At 31.6% G+C, this 19,137-nt stretch overlaps 2 protein-coding genes and 2 pseudogenes across 4 annotated transcripts, besides 2 other annotated features; 1 reads left to right on the top strand and 3 right to left on the bottom strand.

Moving 5' to 3' along the window:
• Positions 1 to 10,263: part of a mobile genetic element that runs on past the window's edge.
• Positions 4,688 to 5,894, bottom strand: TVAGG3_1058770 (annotated as a pseudogene). The gene has a single exon. A coding segment is annotated over exon 1 (1,207 nt).
• TVAGG3_1058760 (uncharacterized protein) lies at positions 7,122 to 7,820 on the bottom strand (the record flags this gene model as incomplete). Its single annotated transcript, XM_051255952.1, has 1 exon — positions 7,122 to 7,820. The coding sequence occupies one exon, from the start codon at positions 7,818 to 7,820 to the stop codon at positions 7,122 to 7,124; it is 699 nt and encodes a 232-aa protein (XP_051081526.1).
• TVAGG3_1058750 (uncharacterized protein) lies at positions 7,904 to 8,437 on the bottom strand (the record flags this gene model as incomplete). The annotated part of the gene is made up of 1 exon (XM_051255951.1): positions 7,904 to 8,437. The coding sequence occupies one exon, from the start codon at positions 8,435 to 8,437 to the stop codon at positions 7,904 to 7,906; it is 534 nt and encodes a 177-aa protein (XP_051081525.1).
• Positions 10,264 to 14,532: 4,269 nt separating the features above from the next.
• TVAGG3_1058730 lies at positions 14,533 to 15,121 on the top strand (annotated as a pseudogene). Its single transcript has one exon. A coding segment is annotated over exon 1 (589 nt).
• A 2,733-nt stretch (positions 15,122 to 17,854) lies between these two features.
• Positions 17,855 to 19,137: part of a mobile genetic element that runs on past the window's edge.

Below are 19,137 nucleotides of genomic sequence, written 5' to 3'. Positions count from 1 at the left end.
GGCATAGAACAATAAACATGAAACCAGTGGAAATGAAAAATGATATTTCAAAAGAATGGGAATATATTAGAAAGCAAATGGAAAGGTTGAATGATGTTAAACGTGAACAAATTAATTCGGGGCTCATGAATTTTAAACAAGGGGATAAAGTTTTGATTCATCTCGATTATGGAAAAACTGATAAATCAATGACAAAAAGAAGACGAAGATTTGACACAATAGCTGAATTTGTTAGATATATTAACGGCAATGCATTAGTTGAAGTTAACAATAAATTAATAGAAATTCCGATTTATTTTATTACTCCATTATATTTAAATAATATTTAATTTTTTTTAAAAAATGAGTGACAACGAAGCATCAAGAGTCCAGACATGAATATAAAAAGAAACTAAACAGAATTAAATCAAAAATATGCTATTACAAAAAGAAGCCGCAATGCAGTGGGGTTGAAAACGATAAAGAGAGGAAAGAAATAATCGAAAAATTAGAAACTTACCGTTCAATCCTTAAACTGAGTGAAGCAAAAATAAAAGAATTTAATAGAATAAATAAATTGATTGGAAGAGATGAATTTAATAAAGATGAATTTTTAAACTCAATCCAAATTTAATTTTTATTCCTCTTCGACAACATCTCTCTTTCCATCATTACTGCATAACCACATTTTCTCAGTTTTAGTGGTTTGTTATTTTTAACATGTTCTTGCATCATTTTTATCATTTCCTCCCTTGTTATGATTCGTGGTAAATTTTGAGCTTGTGGGGTATTCATTTATGATAAAAATAAAAATTTGTTATCAGTTATTTTATCGTTAATGTTTTTAGGTTATTCAATAATTAATTATTTTTGAAGAACTGAAGGTGCTACCATGTTACCATGTGCTACCAGGTCATTTAACTTCTCTGAAAAAATGAGACAACATGACATTTAGACAACAACACAGGAGGAAGGCAGTTATGAAATATATTTGAAGAACTGAAGGTGCTACCATGTTACCATGTGCTACCAGGTCATTTAACTTCTCTGAAAAAATGAGACAACATGACATTTAGACAACAACACAGGAGGAAGGTAGTTATGAAATATATTTGAAGAACTGAAGGTGCTACCATGTTACCATGTGCTACCAGGTCATTTAACTTCTCTGAAAAAATGAGACAACATGACATTTAGACAACATTTACGAAAATATGATGCAGCCCAAAAATAAAGTTAGTTTTAAAATTATTTTTATTTTTTTATTCCTATATAAATGACAGCAACAAACAACAACAGCAACTATATCGTTTCTGATGAAAAAGTTATTGATTCATTAGCTGAGGAATTAGTTGTGGCAGAAACTAAAACCCTCAACGAAAGAATTGGTGAAAACAGGATTGATTTACATAACTACCTCAAACATGATGGAGGAAGAGGAAGGAAAACTGGTACAGCTTTATTAGCAAATAAAATTTCAAATTTAACGATTATAGATGTTGATATCAATAAATCATACAATGATGAACTTAAAGAAACAGTTAGAAAAGACATTTTATCAAAACTTTCGGATAAAGATGTTATCGTTAAAACCGCTTCAGGAGGTCTTCACATTTATTGCAACACTAATTTCTTTTATGCAGTTTCGAACAGAATGATTAAATGTTATTCCTGCAATGATTATGATATTGACATAATGACTTCTATGGATGATTCAAAGCGTTCATTAGTAGTTATGGCTGATTCAAGAGTTCGCAAGAATGCATCAGAACCAATCAATACATACTCATTCATTCGTGGAAGTTATGATTCAACATTAACTAGAACAGTAAACGATATATTAAATGATTTGAATATTAAGGTAAGAGTTGAACAGAAGAACGAAGAAATAAAGAATATCATGAATGAAAACAAAGATGTAAACATTGACGATAAACTTGCCCAGAGCATAGTTGATGGCATCTGTGATTTTGAAGTACATAATGATGGTGGAAACATGAATTTAGAAAAAGAAATAACATTATTCACACTGTTTCAAGCTATTAATTCGTTACCGGATCATTTAATTAATGAAGCATACGATAACGTTTATAACTTCTGCAATTTAACAGAAAATGCAAAAAGTAATTTTGAAAAAGCACGTGATAGATATGCATATTTAATGACTTCTCCATTTGTTTTGGTGAAGATTCTAAAACTTTATCAAAAGGAATATTATGATGAATATGTTTTACCTTTATTACGTAAGCCAAAAATAACATTTGATATCAAACTTGATGATTCATTCTTGATAACAGATATTAGACGCAAGGCTGAAAATCATCAGTATAAAAACAGTTCTGAAGTAATTGAGGATTTATCACGTGTAATCCGTTTTGTAGATTGTGGAAATAAATATTTCATTCAAAAGGACTATAATATCCACGACAAAATGAATCAAATATCATTCGTTCTTCAATCAAACATGAAAGAGTCACTCAAAATGATTAAATTATTTAAAGAAGAAGGTAAAACAATAACAGCATGGGATGTACTATTAAATCAATTGTCTTCATTAACCGTTAAGGGTGTTTGCTTTAAATCTGATTCTCCAGATGTTTTCTCAACGTTTCAAGGTTATAAATACAACATTCTCAAAAAACTAGATTACTCAAAAATTGAAATGTTTATGAATTTCATTAAAGAAGCCATTTGTGATAATAACGATGAAGTGTATAAATACCTTCTCGGCTGGATTGCATCAATGATTCAACATCCTGGAATCAAGAATGAAACAGCAATTATTTTGAAAGGACTTCAGGGAACAGGTAAAAACAGATTCACGGACATTATTTCTGAACTTCTCGCTGGTTATTCATGCAAAAACATTACTGAAATAAGTGAGCTAACGGGTAATTTCAACTCAGTAGTTGAGAATAAAATGTTTCTTGTACTTAATGAACTCAAGAATGTAGGTGAAGACAGACTCGCAAACTTCAACGCTTTGAAATCAATTATTACGGATAATCAAATTAGAATTAATGAAAAGAATCAACCCAGAAGAACTGCTCAGAACGTTGCAAACTTCATTTTCGTAACTAACAACGTCTACCCTGTCAAAATTGAAGTTGGAGACAGAAGATACATAGTTTTAAGAGTTAATGGTCAATTCAAGGGTCAATTTGATTACTTCAAGAATTTGATGAATTCATGCACAAAGGAATTTTATGATAATTTGCTGACGTATTTTATGCAATATGACCTTTCATCATTTAATGTACGAATCATACCGATGACTGAAGCCAAACAAGATTTAATCGAGTTATCAACAAATCCTTTAGATGTATGGATAAATACACATTATGATGAATTGTGTGCAGGTATGACGTGTGAAAATGCTCTATTCTGCAAACCATCAGACATGAAAGACAAGAATTTCCAAATGAGTATTAAGGATAAATGTGATAGGAAACATAGAAGAATAGACGGTAAACAAACATGGTGTTATGTTTTGAAAGAAGAAATGAAAGGATTATATAAACAGGTTGAACCAAACGATAATGATGATTCATTTACTGACGATGAAATACCTGTAAATGAAGCTTTATAAAGTATGATTGGAATTTATTTTTGCCTTCCTCATTAATCCTGTGATGTTGTCAAAATGTCATGTTGTCTCATTTTTTAAAAGAAGTTAAATGACCTGGTAGCACATGGTAACATGGTAGCACCTACAGTTCTTCAAAAATAATTCATAACTACCTTCCTCCTGTGATGTTGTCTAAATGTCATGTTGTCTCATTTTTTAAAAGAAGTTAAATGACCTGGTAGCACATGGTAACATGGTAGCACCTACAGTTCTTCAAAAATAATTCATAACTACCTTCCTCCTGTGATGTTGTCTAAATGTCATGTTGTCTCATTTTTTCAGAGAAGTTAAATGACCTGGTAGCATATGGTAACATGGTAGCACCTACAGTTCTTCAAAAATAATTAATTATTGAATAACCTGAAACCATTCACGATAAAATATATTTTTGTACAAAACGACCCCAAGCTTTTAACTTCTTTTCTGTAGTTCATCCATTACTTCATTACCTAATTAATTACAGACATAAAATATATTTAGTTCATTCGGTAAGCCTAAACCTTTGGGTTAAGTGTGTTCATTGAACTCTATACCATGCGAATACAGTCATAAATGGTGGCATGTATTCTTTACTTTGTCCCGTTGTTTGCGTATATCCTGAAACGAAATGTGTATGGTTTCCTCCTCCCTCAGTGTCATCCCAGTAACAATTTATAGCAAACTTAACATCGTCTTTAACATCATATCCTTTACCTTTTGTCATTCCTGACCAATCCCAATATCTATGCTTATGCCAACCTGCTTGAGATGTACTTAAATCTATGTAGTGACTGTGTGCAGGTAAATTTTCACCTGAAATTGTTTTACTTCCACCTGTTTCCTTTGAAGAGTTTGCACAATACAAAAACCTGTCGACTATTTGTTCCCATGCACCAACACCAAACATTACTTGAGGACCTCTTGCATCCATAGATGTATAAATAGAACCTACTGGGTTCATTAAATCAAACATATGAGATAATATAGGATTGTCTCTTTTGAACTTAAAATATAGTGCAACTATTTCAGGTTTCTTCTGGTTTGTGTTAGAATATTTTTTATAATATAATCTTATGTTTTCAGGGTAGGTAAAATCTTGACTATAATATTTATTTTTGTCATCTATATAATAATATACTATTCTCGTTTTTTCTATTGCATTATATCTTTTATATCTATAATAATCTAAATATAATGTTAACTTTTGTTCATCTACATGTGGTGTTCTCTCATCATCTCCATAGTCATAATAATATGGTGCTGGAGCTGGGTTAGGCAATGTCATATCTGTCATTTCATAAACTCTTAAATATTTCTTTTGTTCGTCTCCATATAAGTTTAAGTAACAGTTGTTGTCTAATGGAACTTTAACTTGTGTACCATCATTCTTTATATAGCTTACATACATTTCATTGTTATTTTTCGGAATGAGTTTATACCGTATACCATTTTTTAAGGAGTGTACAAACTCCCATCTAAAATATTTATTTTCTTCATAGACAGAAAAGTCACCAACAATAGTTTCAATATTTTTTGTTGTTCCTATCAAACTTTGGTATATTTCATCCACATATTCCTTATTTACCTTCTTCTCTAACTCACTGTTGACATATTCCTTATCTGCTTTAAGGTCTAAACATCCAGAAACCCATCCTGTATCCGCTTTAAGGTCTAAACATCCCGAAACCCATCCTGTATCAGCTTTAGTTTTAAAAATCTTTGATGTCCATTCATGATACCATTCAACCCTTTCTTTAATTTCATTATCTTTTTCATCCACAAGTTCTTTATCTACCTTCTTCATTAACGCACTAGCCACAAGTTCTTTATCTGCCTTCTTCTCTAACTCACTAGCCACAAGTTCTTTATCTGCTTTCTTCATTAACTCACTAGCCACAAGTTCTTTATCTGCTTTCTTATTTAACTCACTATCCACATATTCCTTATCTACTTTCTTCATTATGTCATTTAGGAAACCTTTTATGAATTCCTCATTTAAATTAAATCTTCCAATCTTCAAAACTTTAGGAAATGCATTTAATGCGTAATATCTTTGTTCTTCTGGTGGAATTGATGTTATATCATCCGTTATTCCTTTAATTTTTGAATTCATAAATAAAATTTCTTTTATATTTGATATCACTGCACCACCTTTGCAAACGAATTCGAAATGGTCATTTTTCAATACTATCTCCAAATCTCCATATTTCAACCTTTGCGTTTGTTCTGCCGTCTTTGAATTATATGCATATATGGCGTATGTAATGGTCTGTGCCTTAAGTTGTTGTGGTTGCTGTTGTTTAATCATTTATTATGATTTAAAAATAAATATTTAATCTGTTTCTCATCAGCTATTTTTTCTATTTGAAATTGCCATAATATTTCATTCATGAATTCTAAATCACAATCAAATAGGTCGGTTACTCTAAATTTAATATTGATAAATCTTTTGAATGAAGAATAAATGAATTCCCGGATAATTGAAACGGATATGATAAAGAAAATATGTTTAAGTTGATGGATAAAATGTTTTGTATTGATGGGTAAGAGTTAGGGTCTAATGTTTGATGTGAAAATCTCATTGGGGTATTAACTTTATCACATTTGATTAAAATGAAATTGGAACCAGTGTCAGAATACAAAACATCCCAACATCTTTTTCAAAATTTAATATCCCCAACAATGAACGAAGATGAGGAGTACAAAATTTAATTTTCAGCGGGAATTTAATAAGGTTATTTATTTCATCAAGTTCAAAAAGTTTATCAGGTTTTGATTTAAAATTTTCTTCATACCATATGATAAATGATTCATTTAAATAACTTAAAATTGTGTTAATATCCCATTTCGTTATCACATTATTTATATACATATCATATGTTTTTTCAAGGTCATCTTTAATAAATGATATATAATCTGAAGGGTCTAAAGAATGGGATTAAATTTACCACTCACAGAAACGAGAGTAACATTATAAATTCCGCTAACTGTTAAATTTAATTCACAGTTATTATTCGAAATAATATTGATAATTGACATTTTTTATTACGATTAAAAATATGGTAAAGCGTTATTTTCCAGTGATAAATAAAACTAGAATAAGATTACCTCAAGAATTCATAAATTCAACGAATAAGAAATTCATTCATGTTATAAATTTTAGTGTTTTCAGAAAATATGAGTCAATGTCATATTCATCATCGGGTTATATTTCACTTCATTCAAATTTAGTTCAATCAAACCCATATAATGACCATTTCATAAGATTTTCAGATGGTATTAAAAATGTAATTGATAGATTAAAATATGAACAGATTGACAATATCGAATTTTTGGAATTTTGGTTTAAATATCCTGATGGAAAAAAGATTGAAGTTAAAGATAAAGCTGATACTATAACAAAAACAATTACAATGACCGATCCAGATAGTGGGGAACAAAAAGAAATAAAACAAACGATAGAAACTGGTGAAAGGTCAATTATTATTGATTATGATTCAAAGGATTATTATTCAATAATGTTAATGCTTGAATATTAAATAGCCTTAACAAAGAATTTTTCAAGTGATATTTTATATTCATCAACTATTTTATTATAAATATCATTATATGTTAAATGAAGTTCAGTTGTTGTTCCGTTCTTTGATATCTTAATTGTGCTAATATCCTTTATAGGATTTATTTTTGCAACTGTTCCGCAGCATGAAACCTCATCATCTATGAAAAATTGAATCTTAACGTCTGAATCTTGAACATCACAAAGAATGGCGATAATGTGAATTAATGATTCATAAGGTAAAATAATTAAACCGGATTGATCAATTAAATTTATTATTGAATCATAATTATTAATTATTATATCACGGTAAATTTTCATTAATTCAGAATTAATGTCTATTTTATATGGCGCATTGCGACTGGAATCGTAGATTCCTGGGTTCTCGATGTTTGATGAAAGAGGTGGGGGGTATGTTGGATAAGTGGGAATTTCAACGGGTTCTTTACCGGGTTCAGATAAAATGATTGGGTCTCCATTCTTCATTTTTCTTCTCTCTTCATTCTTTGGTAAGTCACGAGTTAATAAATTTGGTTGAGTTGCTGACCTTGTTAATTCAGGACTAACATTAACTTTAACATTTTGAATAATTCGTGATTTATCATCATTTACGTTATAACCAACCGTAATCTCTGCTTTTGCGTTAGTGTTCTTTTGACTTGTGAAACGTCTTCTCATTTATAATTGAATAAAAAAAGAAAAATATATTTAAAGTTTTATTTAGTTGTTACGGTAATATCCCAAGGTTCATCATTGTTTGCTTATACTTTCTTTGTAACTGCACCAATTATGTTATTGATATTGCTTTGAGTTTCTTCCAGTCTTATTTTATCATTTACAATATCTTTAATCATTTCATTACATGCATTCTTAAAACCATCTGATTTTTCTAATTTACGTCTATCACTTTCTTTAATTAAATCAAAGTTATAACCTTGTTGAGAATAAAGTGGTTTCTTTATCAATTCCTTGAACGCTTCTGAAAGTGAAGATGAAGAAATTCTTGCCACTTGAATTGGTTTAAATTCTGCTTTCATTGCTTCTTTCTGTTCATTGAACACTGGATCGAATAAAGCAACTTTAAAGAATTTCTTAGCTGGAATTTCAGGTCTCAAATTTGCATATTGACCATCAAACTGATTAACATATCGTGGTAATCCATCCGGTCCCTCTTCAATAGCATTTAATTCTTCATTGAAATAAGAATATGGATTATGACGGTATGAATTAATTGGACCATTTTCACCTTCTCCAATGTATTGTTTAACAGCTTTTCCATTTTCATCAAATTGCATAGGATAACATTCATTATATGCTTTACGTTTAGGATAATCAGATATAGTTAATTTTAACCCATTTATGACTTTAATATTACCTTGACCATCAGTAACGAAAACTTCATTTATACCATCAGGTTTTCCATTTGGACCCGTAATGTCTGCTTCGTGTGCTTCCCAATTTGGACCATGACGTTTGGCATATGCTTGAGCTTCTGGTAATGTTAAAACGTTTCTCATTTGTTTAACATTTTTGAAGACCAGCAACAAATGAACTAATTCTTTCATTCCGTCTGGAACTTTCATAGTTCTATTATATGCACCCTTTTTGTTTGTCCCTTGTTTTAATGGAACCTGTAGAAGATTTGCTATTTCTGTCATGTTTAATTATAAATAAAAAATAAAAATTAATTATAAAAAGTTAATCAAATTTAACACTCCTTTATTTAAATCAACTATTATTTTTCCATGTTCACCTAATTGCTGATATTGTGTGTAAAGTTCATTAATGCTCATTGGTAAATTCACTTGATAAAGCATAACGTTCAACTGTTGACGACTAAACCCACTGAAAATGAAAAGTGTTGATAGATTTGATTTAATGTTTGTGCTTAATGCTTTGAAGTATTGAACAGCCATGAAGAATGAACACTGAATGTGTCGACATTGAGTTAATAACTGATTAAAATATGATTTCTCATTTGTTATTAGTTTTGATTTCACTGCATCATCTAGAAAAATGAGTGAATGCAAAAATTCTCTATCAAAATTTGAAATAGAAAGTGTTTCAAATAATTCATCCCGTTGTTTATCAATAATTTTATCCTCTAATCCTTGCTTCTTGATTGTATTATATAATTCTTTATACATTAAAAAGTTTTTTAAATAATCTTCTGCTTCTTCTTGTGATAAATAAATAATTGGAATTTTGATTAAATGCTTTAAAGATTCAAATGTATCATCTGAAGGTGAACCTGAACGGTTGATATAAATTAACACATGTGAATGGGGGAAGTGTTAGCAATAATGATAATTTGTTTTAATATCGTTAATGTTTTACCTTTATTTTGTTTACCAATTGCTGCAGTGATTGAATTTAAGTAACATTCAGAATATGGAATTTTCATTAATTTTTCCTTAGATAGAGCATTTCTATTATCACTCAATGCTTCATTAATCATATCATCTACGTATGTATTATATACTCCCGCTAATTCTTCATAAGGTGGATGAATTTAAATCCATTTAATCAAAAATAAATTTATAATTTTAAACATTTCTATTCATCAATATTTCATCATATGAACTTCTATACTGTGGTGGTGTACCTGTTGGATGATATTTCAAACCTTCATCCGGTGTCCATGTCCAATATGTAGTCCTAGTAAACCAAACCTGAGGAGGATTTGTCACCTTTGAACAGTAAGTGTCATTTTCACCCTGAATGATTGGATAAGCTTTCACTTGTACTGTAACTTGTGAGTTGAAAGTTTCTAATCCATCAAAGAATATACCCGCTCCATCACGTTGAACTGGAATAGTGCATAAGAATGAAGTTTGGTCTTTCCATGTTCTAGCTAATGGGTGCCATTATCATCATTCAGTGGTCTAGTTAATGAGTCCTCGTATTCTTCTGTGCATTCATTCACTCCATCTAAATCAGAAGCTTGAAGCATACGTGTAAAGAATATGTCACCCACTGTGGTCATCGCTTGATCGGGGAAGTTTCTGGAATCTATAGTGACCTGAAGACCTCGAAGCATTGGATTTTCTAAAACTGTTCTTTGCATTGCATTCTTCGGAAATGCTAACACAACATCTGTAACATTATGAAGAGCGTATGAGAAATCTGAGCTAATACCTTCAGGAGTGATGCAACCTCCATTTAGTGAACGAACGTCAATATGTTGAGCTGGAATCATGAATGGATCTTCCTTACTGAATAAACGTGGTATTGCTTTAACTGATTCTTCAATTAAACCGTATCCTGGTGTAATGCATTTATCCTCTAAAACTTCCATCTTTGTGCATGAAATAATAACGTCATCAACTGTTGCGTCAGCAGATGTAGCGGCTAAGCTTGTAATTAATTTGGCAGGAAGTCCGATTTGTTGGAATTTGCGATCATATTTATAAACATGATTCATAATCTTTTCATAATTTTCATCAGTTATCTTTTCATAAACGTAATTTTGTAAATCAGCAACTCTTAACGGGTCAACCTGACAAAATACTAAAGTATCCCTGAAAACATAATATTTAAGAATGATTTCACCAAATGATTTAGGATAATCATCGAACGCCTGAAATGCTAACAAATCATTTACCGGAATAATCATATCAAAAGTGACATCAACTTCTTCATTTGCTTTCTTGAAAACTTCTGAAGGGTCAATATATTTACCACATACTGAGTTATCATATTTTTGAACATTATTATATAACGAATGAACAAACTTTTTAACTTTCCTTTCTGATTTTGGTTTATATGTTGCAAATGCGAAAGATTCACGGGCGCAATCCATCTGAAGATAACCGGCATCACCTCTTTCAGTTTCTACTTCTAATTGTTTAAAGCTTTGATTTGATGATTTGTAACCAACGAATAAACGCATGCATTTAAAAGCGGCATCACATGTGAAAGCTTTATTTGAAACTAGAGTTGCTTTAACTTTGCGTTTAATATATGTGTCACCTAATTGGTTCACATCATGAGCCGGATTTGTAATTCTTAAATGAGTTTGTTTATCATCAAAATATGGAGCATCAGAGTCATAGCATGAACTTTCAAGTTCTCTATAATATCTTCTACCGTCATTCTTTGCGAATATTTCATTTATCTTTTCGAATGAATGAAACACATTTCCATTAATCGGTTTAGTGTTTGGCACCAAATAGTTAGTCGTCATTTATTAATAAATAAAAAATCAAAATTAAAAGATGAAAATGAATTTTTAATTTTAATGAAATAATCAACTATGGCTGCAGGATTCTTTAAGAAACTGTGGGATAAAGTAAAAAGAGGAGCGCATAAAGTTTGGGAAACAATGAAGAAAGGAGCAAATTGGATATTTAAGAATAAAGAAGCAATTAGTGACGTTGCTGAATCAATAACGCCAAAAGCTGCCCCAATAAGAGAAATTTTAAATAAAGGAGAAAAAGTTTATCAAAGACTACAACCGATACTAAGATAAAAATAATATTTATTTATTTTTCCACTATTACCCCTATTTTATTAAGTATTCCTTCAGCAATTCCACCAACTGCGTTACCTGCTTGTGCTCCCATCGCCGGATTACCTGCTTTTGTACCTAATACTCCACCTATGATAGTTCCTGCCGTTTTCGCTACTGGTGCCAAAAAGTTTGCAACAGGTTTAATAACCTTTTTATAAACCCAACCTGCAGCTTTCTTAATTCCATCCCATAATTTTTTAAAGAATCCTGCCGCCATTTCTGATTTAATATTAATTAAAAAATATATTTCATCACTTATATTCTAATTTTTATTTAATGATAAATGAAACCGATTTTAAAAATAAATGAAACAAAGGAGGAAGAAATTAATGAAAGTGAAAATGTTCAACAAAAAATAAACGTTGTTAAACCAATTAGTGAAATAAAAATTTTTTCATCTGTTGATGAATTTAATGACTATTATGCTAACAATAAAAAATTATTTGAAGAATTGACAACATGTAAATTGAATAAAATGTTTAAAGTTGATGGATTCAAAATTTCAAAAATAAAAGGAGTGGTTAGTTTGAAATCTATTCCTCAATCAAGAATCACCTCATTAATGAAAATAGATGATTTAACAAAAAGAATAGAAGAGATTGAAGAAAGAATAAATCAAATAATTGATATCATAAATCATGACTCGTTGAGCCCGGGTCCTTAAAGACTTAAAGTCCATCACTGAGTTCAAGGTTATATTCATCAAATATTTCATTATTAAATGCAACTTCTGCTAGTTTATTTATTTTTTCAATACGATCATTTGAAAGTCTATCGTTTAATTTTTTCTGAAGTTTTTCATTTTCTAGTTCTGAAACTTTATTTGGATGATATTTAAACCCGTTAAATTCTTTTTCCTCAGTTTTGATCATTAATTTACAAAGAACTTTTGTGGTTGAAATTCGTTTAAACCATTTATCATTAATATTTGTTATATATTCAATATTCGGAATTAATTCCCAAATTTTTGCATTTTCAATTAATTTATTATCAAATGCAAAAGCAATGGGTTTAATATTATGTTTACCTTTATAATATAAACTTTCTACATAATCATCGAAATAAACATCTACTTGTTTAACATTTTCAAGAATTGGTGAAAGAACATCCATTAATTGATTGACGGTTACGAATCTTGATCCACTCATTTATCATTAAATAAAAAAATAAATTATTCAAAAAATGTAAGACATAAATTTTCAAAGTTTATTTTTTTATTCATGAAAATAATTATTTCTAATTTCTTTTACTCTCTCGTATATACTAGATTTGAAGAATTCAGAACTTTTACCATAATCTCCTAAATGTTTTCTTATCCCTAACGTGTGCCAGTTATTATATGAAACTGAATAAACTTTATCTTTATCTTTACACCTTTCATCACTTCCAATATATTTATATTTCAATTTTGATTTAGCATTTTCATATTCATTAACGTTTAATAATTCACAGTCTTCCTTTTTAAATAAATGTTTTATGTATTCAGGATTTAATACTCTACGTTTATATGCTCCTAACTTAGTTCTAAAGGTTTTTCTACAAAATTTAGGAATTCCATCCTCTTTAATGTCATCAATGATTTCCATTTCATTATTTTCAATTTCTTCTTCTCGTTTATGAGGTCTTTGATTATGACTCCATTGATTCCATGAAATTAAATATTCTTTATCATTATATTTATACCTCATTAGCTTATTTTGGCTTTCATATTCATTTAATAATTCACAATCTTCATTTTTAAATTGAAGTTTAACCCATTCAGGATTTAAACAATGTTTAATTAATCGCGGAATATCTGACATCATCTATATATAGCTTCTTTTATAAAAGATAAAAAAATAAATTATTTTAAAATTAATGTTAATTTTTTAATGATTTATAAATAAATGCATCGTCTATATATAGATGTAACAAAAAATGATACAAAACCCTTCCACATATACTTCGTACACAACACTTCCACATATACTTTTATGATTTATATTTTAATACATCGTCTATATATAGATGTAACAAAAAAAGTCACTAAACCCTTCCACATATACTACTATCAGAAATTAAACAAGATATTTCATCTCACGATAAACGGATAGAAGAGTTGGAAAATTTAAAAGTGCTCTTGTGAGTCCATTGAATTCGAGCAATGTTGACTCACAGGGAATCAAATTTGAACTTAATAACTCGAATGATATTAGAACGGCTAAGATAATTGGTTATGAAAAAAAAAAAAAAAAAAAAAAAAAAAAAAAAGGGAGTGGGGCTTCCAGGCACTTCGTGCCTTCTAGCCCTAAGAATTTTTCCCAAGACCCAAGAGGAGGACCGAACCCCAGCCGACCAGCCGTTGACTTTTTTGTCAAGACTTCATCGTAAATGTTTTGTCAAGACTTCTTCGTAAATGTTTTGTCAAGACTTCTTCGTAAATGTTTTGTCAAGACTTCTTCGTAAATGTTTTGTCATGATTTCATCGTAATGAGCGTAAATGACCAAAAAATAATGTTTATGTTAGAATGTTAGATCTAACACCTTTTCTAACATGTTTTCTAACATCGTAGAAAACTCATGAATTTCATCGTATATGTTTTGTCAAGACTTCTTCGTAAATGTTTTGTCAAGACTTCTTCGTAAATGTTTTGTCAAGACTTCTTCGTAAATGTTTTGTCAAGACTTCTTCGTAAATGTTTTGTCAAGACTTCTTCGTAAATGTTTTGTCAAGACTTCTTCGTAATGAGCGTAAATGACCCAAAAATATAATTTAGGTGAAGAGGTGAGATGTCACCTCTTTTCTCACCTGTTTTCTCACCTCATGAATTTTCATGATTTCATCGTAAATGTTTTGTCAAGACTTCTTCATCGTAAATGTTTTTAACTTCACTTAAAATGCCACGTAAGCTACGTAAGAATATACGTAAGAGGAAGAGAGCATTGAAACATCCAATAGTAAAACTGACACCACAACAACAGTTGCAACAACAAATTATGAATGACCCCACTATGTTGCAACAAATGTCAAGCAACCCTATGCTTTTAAACCGAGTTATTGGTGCACAGAGTGGAGGTTTAAGAGCAGCACTTTTAGCGAAAATGGCAGGCTATGGTGGAGCTGCAGACGGAACAGCTTATAACCCTCAAAGTCAAATGAATTTGAGTTCACTCAAAAATCAAATAACAGATGTCAAAAAGTCAAACATAGACATACAGAAACAAATAAGCGAAAACGAAAAGAAACTAGAATATGACAGACACACAAAGAAACTCAATGAGTTAAACGTAGAGAAAAAGAAGAAAGAAGAACAACTGAAAGAACTAAGTACAGAGGAATATGCGAAAAAGTGTCAGAAAAAGCAGCAGAAGTAGCAAAAATGGAACAAGATGTTATAAATTTGAAAAACCATACTACTCAATATAAAGTACTGAAAGATGAAGAAATAAAACAAAAAGCCCTGAAGACATATATGGATAGCGATGAGTATAAAAAAGAAGTTGAAGCAAATGTAAAGGCAGAAAAACTTTTACAGTTGCAAAACCAAACCGTACAGTATGAAAACTTAGCACAAGAAAGTAAAAATAACGACGCAGCCATGCAAAAGCAATGAAAAGCGCAGAATATATAAAAGCTAATAATGACTGGTTAGATGCCCAAGCCAACGCTAAAGCAGCCCAACTCATAGGGTCAATAAGGACAAAAATACAAGCGGATGAAGACAGTTCAAATGAAGCTTTAACAAATGCTGACTTTAAGAACGCTTTCGAAGCTCTTCATAGTAAGGTGAAAACAAGTGAACGACTTCTCATCTGGAAAGAAACTGAAGTCTGAAGGTTTCGACAAAGAGTTAAAAGAAGTAGCACAAAATATGACGAAAATAACAGATGCAGCAACGAGACAGGCAGTTCAAAGTGCCTATGACGCCGTTAGAGCAACTGTTGTGGAAAGTCAAGAAAAAGAGTTACAACAGACCAAAAACAGACCTAGTAAATGCTTTCTTAAGAACGAAAAGTCAGGTAGGACATTATGCTGCAGATGGAACATATGTGCAGCTGGTGGAACTTATATACCACCAAACCCTCCAAGAGAAGCACCTTGCACCAGGACTACCTAAAACATTTACATCGTCACATGGACACAGACACAGGCATGCAACAAAACCAACACAACAACCAACAGTTCAAAAATCCAGCACCACAACAACAACCAAAACCAACAGTTCAAAACCCTGCACAGCAACCAACAGTTCAAAATCCAGCACCTGCACCACAACCAAAACCAGCACAACAACCACAAACAGAGCAAGGACATAAAAGAAGTAGAGAACAAGGAAACCAAGAATTCTTAAAAATGCTTAAAAGAAGAGTGTGGTTTCCCAGATACTGTTGACTTTAGTGACAGATATAAAGAAGCTATTGGAAAGTTCAAGGATGGAAATACTGACCCGAACCTATTTAGCTTTATGGCTCAGCACCAAAACGGATATAATCTCAAACCTGGAAAATACAAGCTCGCTAAGGGATATGATTTAATAGCATATCATCCAAATGACATGGATGAATTTACTCCGAGATATTTTGATGTCAGAGCTAAATGACAATTCAACTTTCGTCATGAAACGCGTAAAAAATAGAGACGGAACGAAAGAACAAAAGCTTATGAATGCGGATGACGTAGATAGGGAAATTGTTGAAAACGGTCTCGGAATATATGAAATGCCAGCAGATGAGGTACAAGAAACTCCACAGGAAGAAGTTCAGATACAACCAGACATGAAGAAATAGTTCAGCAACAACAGCTAGAAGAGCCTGAAGGAAACGAACAAGTCCTTCCTTTGGAAAACTAACTTCACAGAACTAGATGAAGATTTGGAACAGCCGAAAAATCTTGACCCTCAACAAGAGTATGCGGAGAATATGGAATATTTCCAAGAGTCTAAAAAAAATTCGGCTGACATAGTAGAAGAATATCGAAAAATGTTTGCCGACATACAAAAGACTCCAACATCAGATGAAAATATCAGCATAGAATGGAAGAACTGAAAAAAAATGTACACAAATACAACAACCCTTTTTACTTACGAGCATTTAACGTTCAATCTTCGGATGAACTCGGTGAAAATAAAAGGTTAAATTTCAAGAAAACATATAGAAATGAAACATTGTTTAAAGTTCATTCAGAACCTAACCAAGATGGAAACAAACCTACTTTTGTTTCTGCAGACGATGGAACTACAATGAGATGGGTCATAAAGCTAATCCGGATAGGTGGTTCATAAACTTACAACCACAATTCCAAGAAGTTGTAGACGCAATGGAAGTCAATGGTGAACAAGATATAGCTGGTATTTTAAGCGCGGCTTTAATGCCATTGAAAGATATGAAACATGCAGATATTTTGGACCAGTATGAAATGAACATGGCTGATGGAAATATAACACCTGACGTTCTAGAACATTTATCTCAAAGAACTACACAGAACCATAGAGATGGTATATTTGGTGAAGAGTTTAGAAAGAAAGTTAGGGAGGGAGAAGGAAGAGAACCTATTTGTACATGACCTTGCAAACGAAAGTTTGCAAATGTCATAAAAACTTACTTTGCAGACAATGAAATGAGAAGGATGAATATTTAAGAAAACTCAAATGGACAGTACCAAATGAAATGTTAGTATTGAAAAACATGTTTCCTTGACAAAATAAAACCAACTACAGAAATAAACGACGCAAGACTGAAAGATTGGGTAAAAGCTTTCCCATTCACAAAAGATATAGTTGGTAACATGGAAAGAAAACCAGAATGGCTACAAAACATATATTGGAAACGAGCATATTCCATATGGACAGGCACTGTTTGAAGAGCTTGAACCGGAAACTCAGGAAAGAGTCATGCAAACAATACGCGAAGACTCAAATACAGACTATGACAAACTCTTTCTAGGATATAGGTTACCTGAGATGGGCGACCAGAGCCAAAGGCAAAAAGGACATGGGAAATTTGCAACATACTAGATGAACATAATGCAAAGATGCAACAACTTCAAGCAGAGGGCAATGAAGGAAAAAGAAGAGTTAAAACTCAGTCAGGAAGAAAGTAAGCTTGGTCCACGTGGGTTCTATTATGACATATAAATCCAACTATTCTATATTTTTACTCATATGAAATGTACGCCGCTCAGAATATAACGCCAACAGTTTTGGATGCTATGAATGGAAATGTTTCCGAATGGTATAACGAATGCGACAATGCCATTAGAAGGTCAGAAATAGTTCCTGGAACTTACGAATATAAACTGCTGTTTCTTATGGAAACGTAGGTGAGTTTTGGAGAAGGTTCTTCAACAAACAGTAGATATTGCTTGCGACAGGTTCATATAATTTCTATTGACAACTCTTTCTTATACGTGGAACAAGACATTGAAATAAAAACCTTCTGCCAAGTTGTCTGACAAGAAAGGTTGCAATGGAATTTTCTATGTCGGATACCAATATGCTCCAGAAGTTTTCATGGGATATAAGATATATTCTAACTCTGACTTAGTTCAAACAGTAACATGGGCAAACTATGAATGGTTCGCTTTGAAACTCAGTTACAACCACAAGCTAGAGAACAAACAGACCAGTATGCCACCATTGAGAAATAAGAAGACTTGACCCTAACGTTCCAGGAGTTATGTTAACCTTCTGGACAAACTGCAGCAGCAGTAACCAAAGTAAAACTGAAACTTAGAGTTTCCTTTGTCATCTTCCTCATCTTCAGGTTTTTAAGATACTTGCCAAACTGGGCAGGAAAATTTCTATCGAACTTACTCCAAGCAAAAATAACTTAGTCATTTGCACCAACGCAAGACCCATTCACTCTTACAGACGTAGTGGGAACAAATAAAACGTCATTCGCCGACTTTTGCAAAAACAAAGTTGACTTAGACTTTGGTTTCTCAAACTCAACACTGAAGTAAACTATTATTTCAATGCTGCTGGAGATGCTTGGGACCCAGTTAAGTTCACATGCGAAAAATTTGAATGCAAGAGAATAGAAAGCAGACTTGCAGTCTATATGTTGGACCCAGATATTTCAAATGCTTTAGCTGCCAAATATATTGCAGTTCCACTTATGTTCCCTATACACCAAATATCTGTCAAAGACTTTGCAGGTGAAGTTGGAAACCAAAGTGCTGACCCAGGTGCAAGAACAGATATTGCTTTAACAACTGCAATGAAACATGCAGATACTATGTTTGTACTGTTCGGACGAACTATAAATGACTATTCTTGCTTCTACAACCCTGGTATTAAATACCATATAAACATATGGCAAATACTATCCAAGAGAAGAATATTCTACAGTTGAGGATATGAGGTCATACAACTTGACATTAGATGCTATGAACTTTAACAACAACTTCACAACAACCATTAACCCTGAAATGCAAAGTTCTATTATGCCATATGTGAAAGTATGGACTCATACAGGAGGTCAAAAAACTCAATATACAAATGG

This window comes from Trichomonas vaginalis, chromosome I (genome assembly GCF_026262505.1).
Source record: "Trichomonas vaginalis G3 chromosome I, whole genome shotgun sequence".
NCBI lineage: Eukaryota > Parabasalia > Trichomonadida > Trichomonadidae > Trichomonas > Trichomonas vaginalis.
The sequence above is the reverse complement of the archived record's forward strand: the minus strand, read 5'-3'. Positions and strand labels throughout refer to the sequence as shown.